Source organism: Tachypleus tridentatus, chromosome 1 (assembly GCF_004210375.1).
Source record: "Tachypleus tridentatus isolate NWPU-2018 chromosome 1, ASM421037v1, whole genome shotgun sequence".
Taxonomy (NCBI): Eukaryota; Metazoa; Arthropoda; class Merostomata; order Xiphosura; family Limulidae; genus Tachypleus; species Tachypleus tridentatus.
In genome coordinates, this window is record NC_134825.1 from 152,950,184 (window position 1) to 152,972,856 (window position 22,673).

Below are 22,673 nucleotides of genomic sequence, written 5' to 3' on the forward strand. Positions count from 1 at the left end.
CTATTAGAATTGTTGCATCGTTTGTGTTTTCTTTTACTATAAGATTGTTGTTTTCTTGGTTGCTTGTTGTGTCTGTGATTTTGTTAGGTTCTTGTAAATTACTTACTGTTTTGGTTGAATTTTGTTGTTCTTTTGTTAGTGGTTTTGGTTGTGTAGTGTTTTCTTTCAACTTTTGTGCATATGTAATTGGTCCTGTAGTTGTGTGTGTTTGTTGTGTTATTGTGTTGGTTTTATTGTTTTTATTTCATAGATACGTTGTTTTATATGTTTATATTTGTCACATCCTTTATAATTTGCTGTTTCTCCAAAGTTACAGCATTTTGGTGTAGCTTGTTCTTTTTTTCAAGCAGATTGTGGTGTTCACCGCCACATCCGCAACACTTCGGTGTCGCTAAACATGCCGCTGAAACGTGTCCGTATCGTTGGCAATTAAAACACTATGTAATTACTACTGCTGGTGTTTTTAGTTGTTCCACATGGAATTTTTGGTGCCACAAAATACCATTGTTTATCAGTTCCAAGATATTGTAATGTTGTTCCATGTCAACTATTACTAACTTTGTTGCTTTATTTGTGACCTTGGATATAATTCTTTCCACTATAGTGTATGGTGTATTTGGATTGTGTAATGTGTGCTCAATATCATGTTTTATTATGGAGTGGTGCACCCTACCGATTACTATTGCTTTAGGCTGTAGTTTAGTTCCTGGTAAATGTATATTTATGTTCTCTGGTGTGAAGGCGTCCTTGGGCCATTCTTTATGTAGTTTATTTAGGTCAGCAGCTCCTTGACCTCGGACAAGGACACCGCCCCTAGGTAAACGCTTTATGCTAGCTATTTGGACACCTGGTTTGCATCTACTAATTTCCGCTGGTAGTTGTGGTTGATTATATGTGCCAGGCGCGTCTTTAATAATAATAGAATATTGGAGTGGTTTAGTTTTAGGTGGTGTATGTTTTTGTTGTGTATTTTCATTTTGTAATGAATTTCTTCTTTTTCTTTCAGACACTACTTGATTTTCATTAGTTTGTTCATCGCTTTGTTCTAGATTTTTTTCTTGATTAGTTTTTGTGTTATCAACATCCAAGGCTTTGTTTAAGTAGTATCATCATTTGTATTATTTTTAATGGAGGAAGGAACTGTCTCTAACTCTGTATGAGAAGTTTCTTCTCCTTCATCTTCGTTTTCCGAATTTTCGCTTGAATTACTTAACTTAGCTATTTTTCTTTTTGGTTTACGTTTTTTTTTTTCTTGAATTACTTTCTTTATCACATTCTAGAGATGTTAATTTTGCTTTTGCTACATTACACAGTGCCAGAAACGGGGATTTTTTTTTTTTTTTTTCTAAATTCGAAATTAATTCTAGTTTTTGGCCACCAAACGAACTAGACTTACCTTGTTTGGTTTTTGGGCCACTAGTTGTGGATGTTCCTTAATTTCCCGGAGTCACTGTTGTATTTTCAGGTGCAGTGGTCGGCATCGCTTTTTCCTTGGCGACCCGCACTTTCCTCGACCTAGTTGGATCTCTCTCTCTTTTTTTTTTTTCCCTTCAGCTGAAGCTGTTTCTTATAATATGCGTAATTGTTTTTGTCCAAATGGGTATAGTAATTTATCTTTGCCCAGATAAGTGAAAGTGGTTCTCGCAGGAAAAGGGTTATAAGTTTTCCTATACTATTCAAGAACTTTCAGAAAATTCGCCTATCTCTTAGCTCACTCTCGCCAAAAGTCCCCAAATGATGAAAATATAACTTGTATCACATTAGTTAGAACGTGCGCGCAACAAAGATAATGCTTTAATCCCCCTAGTAGCCATAAACTTAAACTTTGTGAAAAACACCTGTGAAATAGGTAAAGTTATATTTAGAGAGTTGAATACTTCTCTCTCATCTAAACTTTAAAATAGTGAAAACTTTTTTTTTTTCTATCACTCGGTAATTATTGAGAGAAACTCGTGACAGTGGTAAGCCTGGAATCTTATAACACTGAAAGGTTTCGATACCCATGGTAGCCTGTTGTGTGGCTTTTTGCTGAGCTCCAATCTAACCAACAGTTAAGTTTGTTTGCATTTTTAATTGGCAGAGAACTAAATAGCAACGTATATACAACACAGAAAGTTTTGCTCTTTCTGGGACGTTTGCACACCTAACTGCTACATCAGTCAGAAGTAACGTTCTAATTTTAAGATGTAGTTTGAAACTATTTCAGGTGAAATGTTAAAAAAAAAAAATCAGTGGCTGTTATACAGCAAGAGAACTAGAGTGGCAAAGTAAAGCAAAAATGAATTTATGTTTTCTGAGAAATGCAGTTACTTTTGAAATATTTTATCTACATTACACAATATCCTAAATTTTACTTGTCTACAATAAGCAAACCAAAGAATAGGACTACTGTGCAACTTAAATTATTTATTTATGCTTTAGAATAGAGAATTCGCCGGCATTTATTAAAGCGTGTCCTGATATAGGATCGAAAATGCAACTTTCTAAGTAGTAAAGTAGGGAGTGTCGCATTCAAATGATGCCTGCACCTCACGCTGATTAGCTGCTTCAGGAGACGGGGTGATGTAATCAAAGATAATGATGTCATAGTTTCAAATTTTGTCACCCGATGGCGTATTGTTAATCTGCCATGACTGGTACAGTATGTGTTGATAATTAATTAATTAAATCGTTCCTTGAAAAAGGATGGCCTGGCATGGCCAAGTGCGTTAAGGCGTGCGACTCGTAATCCGATGGTCGTGGGTTCGCGCTAAACATGCTCGCCCTCCCAGCCGTGGGGGTGTATAATGTGCGGTCAATCCCACTATTCGTTGGTGAAAGAGTAGCCCAAGAGTTGGCGGTGGGTGGTGATGACTAGCTGCCTTCTCTCTAGTCGTACACTGCAAAATTAGGGATGGCTAGCACAGATGGCCCTCGAGTAGCTTTGTGCGAAATTCCAAAACAACAACAACATTAAAAAGGATACTTAACATTAATTCATTTCCTAATGGCACGCCTCCTAGAATTTATTGTCAAGTGCATGATGCTTCTTTATACAAAGAGAAAGTCAATCGATCTTTGCCTACTTACTTAGTATGTGAAAAGGTTAACTCAACTGTTTCTTTCTTCTCACTACAAGATCGATCGAATCCGACCTCATAACCCTTTTGTCATCGTTTTAATTTCCATATCATAATTTTAGTTTCCTAAGTGTATCTCCTCAAAATTTGGCAGACTTATGGTAAATATTACAAGTTTTTATACACAATAATAAGATTTTTGTTACTAAATATTTGTCAATGAATTATATATATAGAGAGAGAGAAAGAGAGAGTATTTTTAGTACTCTGTGTATAAATTGGTTTTCATCTTAAGAGTAAAATACTTTTTCGTCTCAATTTTCATTTGCAAAATCTGTAAAATATCCTAAATAAATGCAAGCTTTTTTGGTAAAACGTCATATTTTAATAGTTATTTTTCCTACTCCAACTCTACACAAAGATGATCAATTTGATCGATTTCGTAACCACTAATAAACGATATAAATCTAAATAACTATTTTCTATAATAACTAAAAATTACAAAATGAAACCACATTTATTTATTCAAAATAGCTTTAAATTTGTAATAGCATACACTCATCTATACGTAAATTTTATTGTTTTATTGCCCTTTGAAGTGTTTCATTCACGGCATCATAAATTGTAATTGTAAATCACATTATGCTATCGAATTACGCACAAGATAATGGCGAGGATAACAAACTATGCGATAATGGCTGTTAAAAATTCATCTATATTCGTATATTTGATACCCATAAGCATAAAGCTTAAACTGAAAGTGAAATTGGCACTTCTCTATACAGAAAAAATACATTATAACGTTATCTGATAGATGAAAACCTTAGTTTCTTTTGGTTATAAATAATGCAATATAGAACGTAGGAAAAACTACTGGAAGGCCAGGTGGGTTAAGGCATTCAACTCATAATCTGAGAGTTGCGGGTTTGAATCTCCGTCACACCCAACATGTTCGCTTTTTCAGCCGTGGGGGCGTTATAATGTAACGGCTAGTCCGATTATTCTTTGATAAAAGAGTGGGTGGTGATGACTAGCTGCCTTTCTTCTAGTCTTACACTGCTAAATTAGGAATGGCTAGCGCAGGTAACCCTCGTATAACTTTGCGCGAAATTCTAAAACTATTGACAATTTCTGAAAGGACTGTAACAGCGGGTGTGGCAAAAGAGATATGATTGTCTATTTCACGGTTCTGTAACTAAATGCTCCTCAGTGGCACAGAGGTATGTCTGCAGACTCACACCACTAGACATCAGATTTTAGTATCTATGATGGGTAGAACACAGTCTAGTATGTAGCTTTGCTTAACTGCAAACAAACAAACTGTAAGTAAATATCATTAAAAGCTATATAAATTATACTTTGCTTGAGAAATGACGATATTATAATAAGTAATCTTCGTTAAAATTCGTATTTCTCGGAGTAGTGTTTAAGATATTAGAGAAGAGGCGATGCCTAGAAAAAAAGTATCACAATTCTGCTATTACGGGAAACTCTAGATTTTTTTAAATATTGTTTTATAAAAGTAAGAACTTAAAACTTCCATACTATTAAAATATGAGTTATTACTTACTTGTTACACTATATTTATTGGTATACCATGACAAAAATAGTTAAATTCAATTTTTAATGTAACTCACTAAAACTTAGTGGAATACACAGAAAAAAAATGCTTTTGGAGAGTGGCACAAAAAAAGAAAGGCAACAAAGCTTTGCCTTTTTGCTTAGCATGAGCAAAGGTTACCCCAGTTTTTCATCCAATTTGTGTTTTTAATTCCAGTGGAGAATATATTATCTCACTTATACTTAAGACTGATGTAGCAAAACACAACTGTTTATCTCGAAATTCTAATATATTATTACGTGTTACATTTTTATTATGTTATTGGTGTAACTATGCATCTTTTTAAATAGAGAACTTCCATGCCTAGCTCTAAATTATATTCCTTGTCTTCAAGTCCTAGTTCAGTTTCCAACAACATTTCAGAATTATGGTAAATAAAAAATCTTGCTTTGATTATCTTCTTAGTTAATAATCTTTTGTTTCGTAATAGACTTGGCAACTAGCGACTTCTTTTGAGAAAATTCAATTCAAGCTGCATAAATACGATAACGTGAGGATTTAGACCAAAGAGACAAAGACCACTGGTGGTTTCCAAGTTCATTTAGATTGCCTTCTAATGACGCAGTGGTATGTTTGCTGACTTTCAACTCTATAAATCGAATTCCGACACCCATGGTGGGCAGAGCACTCATAGCTCGTTGCGTAGCTTTGTTCTAATAAAACAAAATCATTAAAGTTATTGGTACAAAGGAAGAGATTGTGTCCTGGTGCAATCCTAACACTTCGAACCTTAAAAATTTAGCTGTATGTATACATTAAGTAATAATGTCTAAAACTACGTTACATGGTGGGGAAATGCATCAATTACTTCAGAGTTTTTTTTGCATTGTAAAATAATAATCTGCCTGCTGGTTTCTCTACGAATGAAGAAAAGCGCTTGTCGGATATTAAGATCAGATTTTAAAACAAATCCAATATTAAAAGTTCTGAAGTCAAAGCACTGTAGAATAAATATTCAGATAAAGCACGGCGTTTCTCAGTGCCATTTGCTACCATGTGCATGCACAAGACGAGATTTTCCTCATTTACGACTCTGAAGTCCAAGTAACGGATGAATATTGAAACTGACTTGAAATTAAGGATGATTAACATTACAGAAATTTACCCACAAAGACATGTGCACCCATCACATTAAGACGTAGAATCTAAGTCTGTGGTTAATATTATAGTGATTTTTATGCGTCGATTTTGTAAGGTTATAATGTTATTATGTTATCCCCAAAAATAACTTCATGGGTCCCATGAACAAAAATATTTACAAAACAATGCTTTAGATAGTGCAGTATTTTAGCTTTTATGCGTTAAGTTTTAAACTTTTTTATTATAATTAAATACATCTTCATGATTAATTAGTAAATTCGTAGATTGCTCAGTAAATAAAAAACATATTCACACCATCATTTCATGTTGTTTGCCTAACATGATCGTCCCCGGAAGAGGCAACAGTAAGTTTACATACAAAGAACACTAAAATGCGAGTTTGGAGTCCCTGCAATGAATACAGCAGATAGTTCAACGTGTCGTTATTCTATAACAAATAATACCTTACCATACGCGATCATAGCAAACATCAAATATTATAACAAATTTAAATTATGATTTAGCATAAAAATTAATAAATTGTCTTTCGAAAATAATATTTAAATGTTTAATTACATTAAAATTCAATTAAAATAACAATGTAACAAAAGTTTGTTATATAATTCTACACATGCCAAAAATGCTTTATTCTGCAACCTTCTATGTGACGTTTTACAATCAAACTCCTTGCGGTTACACCTCACCACAATAATTATACAACAGAAAGTAACGAAAAAATTATCGTTCATAACATTTATCGCTTTTTCTTTTTTTGCTTTCATTTGTGAATAATTCATTTTAATTTATTTTCGCATAATATTATTTTAGTTGTTTCCAAACGAGTATTCTGATAACATGGTTAAATTATGTAAAAACATAATAGAGTTTTATAGAGTTTAACGACAACACGATTTACGACCCGTTTTATACAAATATATCTAGCATCAGGGTCGTAAGTTTCATTTGAAAACTTATAAACTGGCATTAGGTCATTTCTTTCTAGGTTAATACGATTTTACAGTGCAAATTTACTTAATTGAACGAAGAGTTAGAAACGAACCAGATAATACGTACGCCATTTTAACAATCAGGGTTGCAATAACTGCGGTTTTTGTTTTCGTCTTCTTCATACAATTGCATATGGGGCTTATTTTAAGAGAAATGTGCTTAATCGCGCTTTAAATCTACACATAAATTAAAGAAACCACTATATATATTTAATTATTTTTGAAATGATGGTTCACTCTTCCCTAAATCTCCCCGAGTAAACATTATAAAAAATACAGTCTCGCCTAGTTATCAATTTTAACAAAAAACTGTACCATTGCAGTCCCCCGCTGGTACAATGGCGAATCTACGGATTTACAACGCTAAAATCAAGGGTTCGATTCCCCCTCGGTGGACTCAGCAGATACCCCTATGTAGCTTTGCTATAAGAAAACACCTATTCTTTCAGTTGATGCACAGTGTGATTTCGGTTTGAAAAGCGAGTAATATACTTGTTCCGTTTTATTTTATTTTTCTAAACTTACCTCGCTATTGTAACACAATACTGTATCGACAAATTGTTTGCTACTACAACTTGTTAACAAAATTGTTTTGCTTGATGTTGGTTAAGTTTTATTTCAAAGCCACATTGATATATCTAGTCTTTTTTAAGGGTAATCTAACCCTAGATTTTGGCATCATTCATTACCACATTGGTGAAACGACATTAAATGGAATATAAATAGGTAACCTCCAACGCAAACCTGAGAATATTTAGTGTTTTTGTTTGTTTTATTCATATTCAGTGCTGTGACATAATGTGTATTTTTAATTGAGAATCCTTGTAAAATATATACGAAGGGAAAATAAATATGTATAGGCATAACAGTACTCGTACTTTCAACTTGTTATGGGTGTATACTATACTGTGTATAAATTAAATCTTTATGTAAAACAGTTTAGGATTAATAAAAGTAAGTCGCCCAAAACGTTCTGCCTGAAAATATCTATCATATTAAACTAAGATCATTTGGACACATTCTTTAACAAATATATAAAAGTTGGAAACGACAATATCAGTCTCATGTGCAGGAAGTTTATTTAGTATTTCAAATTTACAATTTGTTTGCTTGTTTTGAATTTACGTAAAATGCTATAGGAGAGCTATGTGCGTTAGCCCTCCCTAATTTAGCAGTTTAAGACACTTAATCATCACCATCCACCGCCAACTCTTTGGCTATTCTTTTATCAACGAATAGTGAGATAAACCGTAACTTTATAACGCTCCCACAGCTGAAAGAGCGAATATGTTTGGTGTGACGGGGATTCGAACCCGCGACCCTAAGGTTACGAGTCGAGCGCCCTAACTAATTGACTAGCCGGATCTCTAAGTTTACAACATCCAAAAAAACACAACAAAAAACAAATTGTATAAAATGGAAAAAGTGCATTTTATATCTCTTGTGATGCTATGTCGGTTAGAAAAGAAGTCATGGTATTTTTGGCAGTCGAGTGAATATTATATAGACCATGTAAAAACCAATAGCATTTATTGGTTTGAAAATGAACACGCAGTTACAAACATGGTTCAACAACAAAAACAATTTTTTCACAATACTAACACTTAGAAATAAATTCAAAATAAACAAATGCCTGGCCTTCACACCAATATTAAGAAAACAATTTAATAAATAAATAAAAACTGAAACAGGAAAAGCAACCAGAAAGAAAAAAAAATCTAATCCCAAAAACTACAAAAAATAAAAAAACAGTAATTACAATATTAAAATAATTCTTTTCAATATCAATAACAACATCATGTAACTCTCTCTGAGCGAAGCCTCTGCTTCTGGTAGAGTATTTATTCACAGAGTAAATCATGAACCTTTACTTACCCTTCTGCTATATTAATATTATCTGTACGTTACTGCTCGGGAAGCTGGTGTGAGTTTCATCTCTCTCTCTCTCTCACACACACACACACACACACACACACACACACACACATATATATATATATATATACTTAACATACAAATGATATTGAGTTAGCATTTTAATGCAACTTAAATTCATTGATAACTTAAACGATAGAAGGAAATAATAAATTAACAATAAACACAACCACAACGATAAAAAAATATAATTTTCTATCTCACAAACTAATTAGGCAATTATCTGTGACTAGTGAAAAAGAGCATTTAAGAGTACATACAATTTCCTCATATCTTCAGCTATTTGACTTTTTTCGTTAAACAAACCGCAAATTGTACGTTGAACTACAAGTCTTAATAACATGTAATAAGAGACTAATCAATTCACCAAATTGTTTCATGTGCCAGGGATTCGAACCCACGACTCTAAGGTTAGGAGCCGAGTGCCTTAACCACCTGGCTATGCCGGGCCCTACTGTCGAGTTAATTCCTTTTTTACTCAATCCAACGACTTGAACAGTTTATATACAGTTAAATTTTAAGGAACATCAAAAGGTAGGTTTTACGCATTTTTTTACACAAAATACAAAGTGTTGCAATTAATTTACGTTTTATCAACACAACTTTACTGATGCTTTACCACTAAAGTCAGTTTAAACTTAAATCCATTCTATGTGTTTCTGAGCAAAGTACAATACCATCGTTTAGTTGTAATAACTAGTAATAACTTTTTGAAATCATAATTCTAGTGTAAACAATGTTATCATTACTCCTTGAATTTAGTTTGTTAACAGAAATCTGGAGTTCCTTTAAAAAATTAAATACAGGGTGAAACAGGAATTATCAGCTAATAATAAATGAATATCAGAAAGCTGTAGCACGCACAATACTCAATGTTTCGTACTACACAATCAGTGACTTGAATGAACATGTATGTGTGTGTATTTTCTAGCAAAGCAATAGCGGGATATCTGCTGTGTCCACCAAGGTAAATTGGACCCCTGATTTTAGCGTTGTAAATCCGAAGACTTTCTACAAAGGAGCGAACCCTTATATTTTGTACGAAGTCACAGAGCGAAAAAAATCAGTACATATATTTATTTGTGTAATGCACATTCATGGAATACACAAATTTCCAGAATAAGAAAAAAGTAACAAAACAATAAAAATATTTTGCAAATGAAAAGCGATACAGAGATGGTAGTGCAAACAAAATATAAGGATGGTACAGCTATACATAGATTATCTCTAAATTACTTTGAACATTAAAATTTAATGTTATATCACATATCACAAAATGTATACTTGTCTTTAATATTACTGTAGTTGACATTATACATACATTCCTGGTTGTTGGTATACAGTCTGTTTATCATAATATCATAGTCATGTTACGGTAGGCATCAAGGTAGCATAGCTAAGATTTAAGGGCTTACGTACAAGGAAAATCAAGTCAATTCAAAATATTTCTTGATTATAACAGTTTCTCACTATAAGGTCGGTCAAATGAATTGGTCTCAATGATTTTTTTAACCATGCATTTTACAGAATAACATTGCATTTTAATATTGAAAGTCACGCAGGTATGATTTATGTATAGCTGTTTATCCTTATATTATTGTTTGCCTTCTTTTTTGCATTGCCATCTACATAATTTTACATTTACAAAAAGTTTCTTTATAACATATTTATTTAGGTCAAAAATGCTTACATTTAGCATGCATTTCTAAGTGTGTAATTTAACTTTTCAACTGTATAGAAATCCATAATAATCATATCTGGTCACTGACCAATATATCTTAATACAGAATGGCATGAATACCAATTTCATTCTTCAGTTTATTGAGATATGCAACAGCTGACTGGATATATCATAGAAGATGTTTCTACGATGACTTAAGTCACTTTTCCAAATGAAGATCCTTCGTGGTGGATGGTCCTGGACTCACAGTTGATCCATTTCCCTCTATTTTCCAATTACTTTTAAGTATAAGGGATATCCCTCTCTTGGAAATACTAAATTCCTGATCTAAAAACATCTTTATGGTTTGAGTGTATGAATATTACAATATTTTATGTTGAAAAAGACTGTTACATACTTTTCAAAAAGTGATCAATTATCAGTTGTATCACTACCTTCAAACTGCCAATGTCAAAATATATTTTGATACATACCACTAAGACTATATCAATAGTGGTTGTCACATTACTCACTAATTTGTAATTAAAATTCACTTTAGTTTAATGGACTTGTCGCTGTACTAAAATAGTTTTCGCTCAATAAATTTTATTTTCTTATCCACATTAAACTGTTTACTTCAATGTGATACTTTACATAATTTTAACACAATTTTACAACAAATGTATTAGATGAGTGACCAAGATATTTCTTAATATTTAAAAGACTGGCTCTAACACAGTGAATTGTATTTAAAAGTCAATAACTTCATAATCCACAAATGATTAACAAAATGTACTTGTGAAGAGATTTTGAAATCTTGCCTGTTGCATATCATTTAATGACCTCCAGCATGTCATTAAAACTGACATACTAAGGAATAATGCGATTAATATCTATTCCTTTGGCTGATTTCTATCATATGCTAGTGGTATTGTACTTTGAATCATCTTTCACAATAAAAACAAAGAATGTGATACTGACAAACATATTTAAAAATTGTACAATTTTTGTTCACAGAACAAGTGAAAATACAGAAAACATTTAGTCATATCCACCATTGTAAACTGTTTAATGGTTTGTGTAAAACAGTTGCCAAATTAATAACTGAAGGTAAAATATTTAAGCCTATAACAGGCACTACACCAGCAAGCCGGGAATGATAATTAATTGAATGATATCCGTCTGATATACATGTAAATATTTTTATTCCAATATTATTGTATTATATACAATTACCCTTCAGTATTAAGTAAACAAATGATGTTTTTGCTCAGTTTTCATTGTCAAACTAGATGTTACGAGGGAGTGAAGTGTTTTGTACCATAATAATAGAAGTGTTATAATGTATTATTCTTTTATAACATAAACAGTTTTAGAAGTGGTTTAGGCACAGCAAGCTTTCCTAAAATAAATAGCTAAAGTAAAAACCAAAGCAACAGTTCTTTACATTATAGTCTGTATATCTAGATCATAATTCATTCAAAAACAAACATTAGCAATGATTGTAAACTATTTTTGTAACTTATAAAAGGGCTTATTCACAAAGCATTCCAGCTAAGAAACATTACATGACAGCATTTGTTACAAATAAACCACTTAAGATATTCTTATGATATATTAAAGTTCATTTCTTTTCCACTTGATCTTACTTGCCACTCACACATGATTTTTTTTGTCACAAATGAAAAATTTCAGTAAGTGGTATTATCAATGAATATCCCCAAATCAACAATTTGTAATGTACAGTCAAGGTTACTTGTTGTTGATACAAGTCAAGCAAGTCAAAATAATAAAAATCTTTCTTTGCTGTTCAATAACATTTGTAGTACATATGTGTGTGTGTGTTTATTCTGTGGTGAATCCTGGCAGTGAATTACAACCTCACAAACACAAAAATGAAATAATTCTATGCCCATCTATCTCCTGTAATAAACTTGGTTTTGCTTATGAAACATACTGTTCTCAAATTCTATAAAATATGTATTTGTTACATTTAGTAAATCTAGACTTATGTAAATATTTGAAAGTTACAGGACAGAGTATTTTCATATTTTTTTCTCCATTTATATGCTTCTGCTTTTGTAAAAGTTTTAAATGGATATAGATACTAAAACACAGCAATACTAAAACTTTACTTTACGAACACTTCAGAATTTCTGTGAATTCCATCTTCAGCATTTAAATCTTAAAACAGTTTTAGTTCACAACACTCGAATTACAAAAACAACATTTGCTATTGAGTGAGTTTTTGCATTCAATCAGAAGTTTAAAAAGAACAGACTCAAATAACATAATGCAATGCACCATAAAATGTGCAGCACACATATATCCAGTAAACAACACTGTTAAGAGAAACCATCACAGAGAAAGGCCTAAATATAAGCACAAAGAGTGGCACCAACCCCATACTTTAAAATCCTCAACCCTGGAACCACAGATTTTAAATTCCTTATTGGAAATGGGCCTCTCCATTTTCAGTAGTCACCCAGCACTGGATGACAGCATCAGCTCCTTCCTGATATCATTTATGTGATAAATATTTGATTCTCAGTGTTTATATTTGATATTTATTGTTGTTTTCTGTGGGTTTGAGTATTGTGAACTAACCTTTTTTTCCATATTTTAATGTTTTTAATATTTATTGTAAAATTATGTTTTAAATAAAAATAACAAATACAAAATTTATCTAACATTTTAGGATGTAAATGCATCATACGGAGTTTCTTTATGATAGTTCTATTTTGTGATTGGACTATGGTCCATTAGCATAACAGCCATATTATTTTCTCTTGTGTTTGCAATTTTCTTATTTAGTCATGTTTATAATTAATAAAATGAAAATTACAAGTTTGGGATAAACAAGCAAATATATTTATATTCTTTAAACAGAACACCACCACAGTATGAATATGATAGCTTATGATACAGAACATTAAACAATTTTCCTTGTTTTACTTTAAAATCAATAATGATAATTACATGGTATCGTACCTTCACTCATTAATTCTGAGTTTACACATCAATTATTAATTTTTCTCTACCAAATACAAAATTTGCACAGTTCCACACAAGTCTCTGATTAAAACATAAAACACTTCAATATTCCACATATTGATTTCACCACATAAACAAAACAGTTTTCATGTTCACTTAACTAAACAGTCTTGGGATAAATTTACTGCTAATAACACTATACAAAACAGTACTCCATGTTTTCAAAATATTAATTACATCATTAAACAAGCTTAAAGAAATAATCTTCACATAAATAACTAGTTCATTAAGAAAGCTTTTACTCAAACGTTTTATACTTGACGTCTATTATTAACAACTCTCTAATACCAAGAGAAAAAATTATTATATTGCTTCAAGTATTCTATTCAATTAATATAATTTTTATGTACAGAAGTGAGACATTTAAAGCATAGTCTAATTATAATTGACTCTTGAAAAGGTAATATTCAATAAAGTTAATGTACTCAAAGGATTGGTGCTTCAGACAACAATAATTAAGATTTTTACAGATTCTTCAATATCGATTATTTTTCAGATTATGTATTTACTAGCTGAAAAAAATATACTAGATAAAAATATACAACACTATAATTCTATTCAATAACCTAGTGTTGTAAAACAAAACCAATGACATTTTTTTAATAAAAAGGAATTTAATTAAAAGTTTCAAAACATGCACAAAAATATTATATGCTGGACAAAAATAATTACACAGTTATTATTTTTTTCAAATATAAACATTTCATTAGTTAAAATGCCCTCTTATTTTAACAGAAATAAAATGATTTAGGATAAATACTGAAGCTGCAGTTTTACTTTTGACTTTTTTTTAAACAAGATAATTTTTCTTCTTTATTTAATATCTAAATATTTTTGAGAATTAAATTATTTCATTATTTAATTTAGATTATATAATACTGTAATAAGCTAAAATTACAACCTTTTATGTATTTTATTCCTTACCTACTTCTTTCTTGAAGAGTTGCTGCAGTCTCTGGTGCACTTTTATGTATTAATAACATACTGTCAGTGTAGTAATTTACATAAATATTTCTTTTACAATGTGCTATCATAACCTAATATGTATATACATAGCTATAAGGACAGCCTTTGACAAGCTCTGTCATACCTCTCCTCCGCTATCTGAGCAATGTCAGCTGCAATATCTTCCACTCTTGTGTACCTCACTATTCCAAAGTTAAAAATGTCTCTTAAAAATCCCAGCACTTCATCCTAAGAAATAATTACCAAACTTTGGTTATAAACTAGCAAAAGAAACAGTTATATCAAATCAAAAGTGTTATTAAACAAATCAGAAAAATCATAGTGGAAAAGAATAATACAGCTTATCCATAATTTGTTAGCAAGCAAATCAGTAAACACACTTACATTTAAATCGTTGAACATTTCTAAATTTAAAATAGTACCAAAGTATTAGGGTTGATACTACTGGAGAGACAGAAGAAGCAAATCCCAAGGACAACAAAATAAAAAAACCAAAACTTTTACCACTCTACTAATTTACAAAGATCACTGTATAACAATAATGTATCTTATGCTTCTCCTAGTTCATTATGTAAACTATAAGAAGCCAGTAGGACAATAAGGGTAGAGCATTCAGTTCCAACTCTGTAGTTATAATTTCTTGTTTCATTCAAAAATGTGTACAAAATAAAAATATTCCAAAAACTTATAATTAAAAAGTCCAAAAATATTTCAGAAATTAGGCCACTATAACATTTAAGCAGGGCACAAGTTTATTGACTAAAAGATATTTTTCTAGTTTTTCAGAAGCATATAAAATATAAATGTAATTTTTATGTTTGTAGAAAGGAAGAAAAAATAAGTAATAATAGTGATAAAACTGTTTATTCAAGTTATTAAATGGTAAAAATGAGAAAAAAACATGAAAGATAGAAGACAACATCTTTCTGATGTTTTTAGAAAGGAAAATCAAATAAAGTAGCAAGTTTCAAGAGCCAAAAAAGAACCATCTTTTTTTTCAAGTTTCTGAAATTAGATATTACAAAGAAGTGAGGAGTCAAGAAGATATCTCTTCTAAAACTGGTGACAAAACAATGCTATAACTTAGTACTGCAATATTTTACAAGTTAAAACATGACAGTTTCTCAAGATAAAGACAATTCTAGAAAGGAAAAGTAAACAGAATTTGAAAATATATTTATATTTGATTTTAGTAGTCCATCTAAATGACCAAATGTCAACTTATAGATATAACACTGTTGGTCAAAATGGGTAAAATACAGCTATACACTTGTGAGTTTCCCAAATACAAAAACAAACAAACAAAAATTCAGGAGTTATAATAATACACTATGACCAACCAACTGACTAAAAGTAAATATTTGATTACTTCTCATCAAGTGTTTTGTTTTTTCAGCTGCAACATTTTTCATACAGTTAGTTGTTACTGTTTTCTTACATAACAAAGAAAAAATGTATCAACAGTTTTAAGTCAACATGAAAAATCAGCAGATCATCTGGAGGCACTTCAACAGTGAAAACAATCTGCTTGTACATTTCTTAAAACCTTTTACTAAGAATGAATTTATAATGCCCGACTACTTCCACAAAATCAGTATTATCCTCAAATTTCAGATTAAAAAAACTTTTCCACTACAAAGATTGTTTGCCAACTGCCCATTATTCACATCTCATCTACTTATACACATGTAGAGAATGTAACGCAGCCTATATTGGTGAAACCAAACATCACCTTAATATACGAGCCTGTGAACACATGGGCAAATCTATAAAAACTAGAAGAAATGTTACAAACCCTCCAAATTCTGCTATATATCAGCACAATACATAAACAGGACATCCAACTTATCTCTCTAACTTTAAATTTCTCTCAACAGCCAAACATGACACTGAACATTTTATATAAGAAACATTAAAAAAAAAAAAAAGATTTCCTTTCATCCCAAATTAATACACAGACTTCAACTGATCCAAACTTATTTTCATTTAACTAATTCACTTGGGTCATACTACTTAATTTTCTCATCTTATATTTGTACACTCAAATTGTTTATTCTTATGTATATATTTCTGGTATAATTAAAAGTATTCTTTGTTTATTTGTTTTGTACCTCTAGGTTACTGACAATGAAATTGTAAGGATTCTGAAACATGTAATAAATGCTTCCTATTATCACATTTATGATTTTGTTTTATTATTATATTATGTTTTTCAAAAAAATCAATTCCTAAGAAACAGTATATTGGAAAAACATACTTGAAATATTTTATTAATAGCCTTGATAAAAATGTTGCTCTTTGGTGGAAGTAATGGTAATTGACTGTAAAATCTGAGATAAATTTCTGGTTTTCAGTATGTATATTCAAAGTGGACAAATTATAAAATGATCAGACACAGAAACAACCACTGCAAGTACCCATAAAGAAAGGGTTTGGACAAACTCAGAGAAAATTGTGTAAATCTTTAACATATGTAATAACTTCTTATCAACACATCATATTAGTAACTTATAAAATGAATCATTAGGTCATGTGCATTGATGTACAAGTACTATAATAACTGGTAACATGGTCTGTTTAAATGCAAACATCTTATCTATGCTGTACATAATGATTAAAATGTCAGAGTAAGAGAAATTACTCTAATTATAATTGATCCATTGTATTTCTCCAACTTTAGAACTGCATTAGGTTTCATTATACCTGAAAGTTTTATCATTAAATTAACTCTTATGATTAATTTTTTTAACAAGCTTTAACGGAACTCCAACTATATAAATAAAGTGTGTGAAAACCCATTCAAAACAAGCTTCTCTACACAATTAGTAAAAAGTGACAAAATTATATTTTACAAACATTTACAATATATGAAATAATTATAGAAAGAATGAGGAAAAATGCTAATATTATAGGAATTTCACAAATTTATCTTTTGAATATGAAATGTGCCAAAATACAGTCACGTATTGATAACACTAGTACCAGAAAGGTAAAAGAGGAAATTCATATCTTCCAAAAGACCTGGCATTATGTTATTTCTCAATATGTAACTGTTGTTACACTTCTTACTTCATCATTTATTATTCAAATATTTCAGACATCAGGAAATATATTTCTTTGCAATTTTATATTAACTTAATAAGAACCATTAATACATACATAAGAGTACTGGAAATGATGAGAAAAATTGGTATAAAACCTAATACTATGAGAATGCAAAATTTTATCATGTGAAAGTGAACTAGAGTACAAACATGTTGGTAGCTAACACCGTGACCAGCTGTCATCCAATTAATCAGAAAATGCCACTACAGTACTTACACCATTAGTTGAGAAAAGTGTTTATCCCATCATAACAAAGCAAAATACTGGACTGATTATCAAGTCACTGGCACATACCAATAGGGTCAACCTGGTGGAGTGGGCAGGAAGGATCGACCACTCTACCTCTTTCCCATGCATTGAAGGGGTATGTCATTTATACTATGTCAAACATTAGTAGCACTCTGTCCCATCTTGGTTTCCAGGATTAAAATACTGAATGTAAAGCATGTGCAAATAAAAATTTTAAATTGGTCAAAGTAGGAGCTACATAAAAGACTTTAAAAATAGTACATGAAACTAGCACTATTAATATTAGAAGAGCCTGAGACAGGAAAATAACTGTCTCTAAAAGTGACTAAATACTTAAGTATAATGAACCTACAACACCTACACTGAAGCACTGTGAGAGTCAGCACACATTTGGAGCTTATCTCAGTCAGTAGTGACATTATTTACATAAAACTTGATAGAACCCTAATTACAGAGAGATTATGATCAATCATGTCATTCATTCTAAGAGGAAAACAACAATCTTAAGTCTATAGTTAATGTCATCAAACAATGCTCTGACAGTAAAGAAGCTAAAGGAACATTCACAACCATGCCCACAAAGTCCTGATGCAGTTTGGGCTTATGTTAAAACTTGGCTGAACAGTGAGGAGTAATACAGAACATTTAGAATGATATTTCATGATCTTATATTAATAAACTAAACAACAACATCAAAACAAGTTGTAATGCTCTTATAGAGCAAATGTTTCATGGTTCTCAAACAAAATACAAGTAAAACTCATATTTTCAATAATGAGTTCACCATACAATTGCCATTACTCATTGTTTGTGACTCACTGTGTATCATTCGAGTGTGACCATAATTATTTCTATTATTGTGCCTATTTGTTATTACAAAATATTAAAAAATACTCTTTAAAAAGAAAAAAAATATATAGCTGATATACATGCATTTTACAAAGTTTACAAATTATTTTTTGGGATAGACGATTTGACAGTTTTTTACTTTTAACAGGAACCTTTTTTTTTAGTTCTCTTAAGACAATTACATGAATAAGCTTACGAAAATTGTGAAACAAGCTTCTGAAGATGTTTTCACTTTTGGTGTTTTTTTTAATGTTGATTTAAACTTTTGTTAGAATTTGTTGCATGATGTTTATTATTTCTGAAACGAAAAAAAACATCATGCCTAACTCAAGTAGAAGGAGAAATAGAAAACTTTTAAATTATGTTTTTTATTTGGTAATGGTAGTGAAGACACAGTAAGAATTCTGATAACAGTTAGGTAGACATGTCTTGTTCACCTCAAGAACCTCAGAAACACATACCATGGAAACAGAAAACTAATAAAGAATGTAAAATTCAAAATCCTGAAATCTATTTGGATAATTAATTAAGAATATAAGGAGGTGCAAAATTTAAAGATATAATTACAGGAATTACAACTTGCTCATCAAGTAAAACCCAAAGTAGAACATTTCAATGTATATTTACAACATATATATGAATCAATATATTTATAACAAAGCTCTCTGATACAGTATTAAATAACAAACATAAATGGAAATATCCCTTTCATATGCTAATAAATATACAAAAGTTATTATATGAACTATTGGGTTGAGGAATAATTCGTGAGCGTTTTTTCAAGTTAAAAAAATATATTCATAAATGAAACGCTTTCGCAAAATATTTCATGTCATTTGGTAGATAATTTTTTGCTCTAATAAATGGTGTGTTTGATTTTCATATGTCTTTAATTTTTGCTTTCATTTTCAGCTCAATAAATGGAATGTCAAGTGGACAAAATCGAGCATTTTCGACACCATCTGCTTTTCGCATTTAATTTCTTGCAATTTCGTTTGAAACAATGCATACTATATACCTAGGTATTACATGAAATAAAGTATCATAATAAATGTTTTGGGTGTAATGTGTTCATGCATTGAAGTATTGTATAGTCTTGCATGTAATGCTTGAATGAAATTATTTAAAAATGCTCACGAATTATTCCTCAACCTAATATTTTAGTTTTAATTAAATTTCTAAATATACTAAAAATGCTTGCAAAGATTATTTCATCTTAACAATATAAATATTTAAAATCTAAGTATGTCTCTAGTACTTTATGGGTCAATAGTATTCAGTAAGGGCATATGATAAATGGATAAAAATTGGGTTGCACAACAATAAAGTATCCTCTTCTTTGGGGATAAACAAAACTCTCACAAGTGAGAGAAAGGCTTAATAAACACATTCGCTTTTTCATTTACTTTGAGTTACTGTGTTACACAATACATTTTGAACTTTATTATAATTTAACTCAATTATCATAAGAACAAAGGGATAACTATTTCATATGAATACTAAAAAATCAAAAAAAAGGTCCTATTTTTCTTGCATCAACTAAAGTACTATAACAACTGTACAAAAAGCCACAATCATGATGCAAGATTAAAATTTTTTAATATCTTTCCATCTTTGAAAGGAGTGAAATGCCTTTCACAAGTTAGGAACAAATGTATAGTGATTGATATAAAAACTGCTGTTTCATATCAGTCAGTAGTAAAACCTAAAAGAGTAAATGAGCAAAAATAATGAAAATAATTTTTGTGGAGCAACTAAAAAAATTATGTCTGCAAATTTAGATATTTTTCACATCTGGGTTTATTTATATATATATATATACATAAAAAATATATATATAAACAATACAAAGATAATTAAATTATACTGGTGATAGTCAAAAATAATTCCTATTCAATAAGTTTTATCTATTATTACTTTTCCCAAACAGAAATCAATGTTGATGTTTAATTTTTAGTTATTATTCTTTCACATTTTCATACACTAAGAAATGTCTATTGTGCTTGTAATATTCCAAATTCACAGAAAGTCCTTGATTGACTTAACTATTTGGTAGCATTCGATTGTCCTTTAATGTATTATAGTTTGTTCACTTTGTTGTATAATCAAATGCTCTACTTTAAAAACCAAAAGAGTGGTGAATGCAAGTACAACATAAAAATATTTTATTTTTTTATGCAAAAATTAGTAACTTTTGAATGAATATACTTTTATTTTTAGACTTGTTCTGTAGCCAGGACACTGTGCTCCTTGAATCAAGCATAGGCTAAATATAAGTATAACTAACGAGTAAAATTCAGTACCAAGATAAAAGCTCTTGAAATTTACTATAGTTTTTTAACAATGAAAGAACTACAACTTCTTTGGGAGTAATACTTTATGAAGAACTTAATTATCTGGTGGAATTATAAATCAAGTACCTTCTAATAATTTCACCATTATATACTTTCTTGTCTACACTGAAAACATATTCTATTTTTGAGAGCTTTTTCACTAATCAGGTGTCTTCCTATTTTAAAGTGTCATAACTTATTTTATCATGGTCTATAGCAGTAACAACTGTTTCTTTACAGAAAAAACAAAGTCAGTAGCCAAGAATAAAAACAACTTGTAGAGTCTTGAATAAAATGTGACAGAACTCCAAAGCAGAGAAATTTAACAATTAAACAAATAAGACTAATGACACCTACCTTGAAGAAGTGACAAACTTGTTTTAATTGCTCATCTGGTCCAAGGAAGCCCCATGCCAACACAGGACTCAGGTGCTCAGAAACACCATAAAAATGAGCAATAAACCCATCTGGAAACTGAAATAATAACACATTTTAAAATCACATAAAGTAATATTTACCCAATATATGACATCAAACTAGTAGTTTTTATCCAACAAATGCTAACAAGTTATGGAAATTCAAGCAACCTACTCAATTTAACTGATATCACTGCACAACAAAGTTTTTGCTTCTTGAACACTGTTGGGTGTTCCTTATAGATTTTTGGCTGCTGATCACGAAAATCACATCCAAATTTGCCCATCATGTACCATTTCATCAAAATCTTCAGTTTCACCAGGACATTGCTAAAATGGAAAAACGATATCAGGGCAACTGGAATCCATCAATGCTTGTTGACTATTGTTGGACACTGCAACGTGATGCATCAGACATTGAATACAAACGAAAATCAGGAGCAAAACACTTAATTATGTTGAACATAATAGCGTATTAGAAACATAAACACAATTAAATAGGTTACTGCCGGTGAACAGTTAATTGTCTATTTCTCAGAGTTCCTATGTGATGAAGCAAAACCAAAACTAGGTAAAACTTTTCAGGAAGCAAAACTTTTCAAAAAAATGTTGTGCAGTGTATTCAACAAGTAAATAGAAAGTTAGATGTTTCCATAAACTTAACAACTACATGTATCAAGTTTACATATAAAAAAGGAAGTTACAGATAACTCCAGATTCAGACAACCCCTAACACATATACATAAATAATCATTAAAACTAATAATAATAAATAAATGAATATAAAAAAATCAATCATTTTATGAACATGCTTGCATGATGGAGGAACTTTGATGAAAAGAAATTATAATGTAAAATTAAATATGAACTATACATGTTACCAACAAGCCAACCATTTTGCAGTTTATAAATTTTAGTACAAGGCCTAGAGTATTATCCAGTCTGACTTACAGTGACAATATTCCAAGAACAATTATTAAGTAATCTCTAGCATGCATAACTGTTAGCCTGATACTTTCATGTCTGTAATATGTACAATACAATATATATCGCTCCCTGATACATAGCAAATTGGATACAAATATTAAGGCAAATATTAAATTGTACAACTAAAAACATTTTTAAAGCATTACAATAAATTAACTTATTGACCATTGCAAATATTTTTTCCATACAAATTAATATGATAAGAAAGAATTATTATGCTTCTCAAGTTAATTTTTATTAAACGTTTATGTGATAAAAAAAAGTATAACAACTGATAATGGCACAATATAAATTATAAGCTAAATTTTATTCAATCTTACCTGTATTATGATGTCTAATTATATAAATACAT

General features: G+C 30.4%; 1 protein-coding gene across 3 annotated transcripts in view; it reads right to left on the bottom strand.

The window, feature by feature from the left end:
* Positions 1–13,210: 13,210 nt before the first annotated feature.
* Miga (mitoguardin) overlaps positions 13,211–22,673 on the bottom strand; it is a 59,438-nt gene continuing 49,975 nt past the window's right edge. For all 3 annotated transcript variants that reach the window (XM_076458962.1, XM_076458972.1, XM_076458968.1), the window contains exons 13-14: positions 21,276–21,392; positions 13,211–14,610 (exon numbers count right to left, since the gene is read on the bottom strand). In XM_076458962.1, the coding sequence (XP_076315077.1) occupies positions 14,473–14,610; positions 21,276–21,392 (255 nt within the window). In that variant the 3' untranslated portion in view covers positions 13,211–14,472. The remainder of the gene's footprint in view (positions 14,611–21,275; positions 21,393–22,673) is intronic.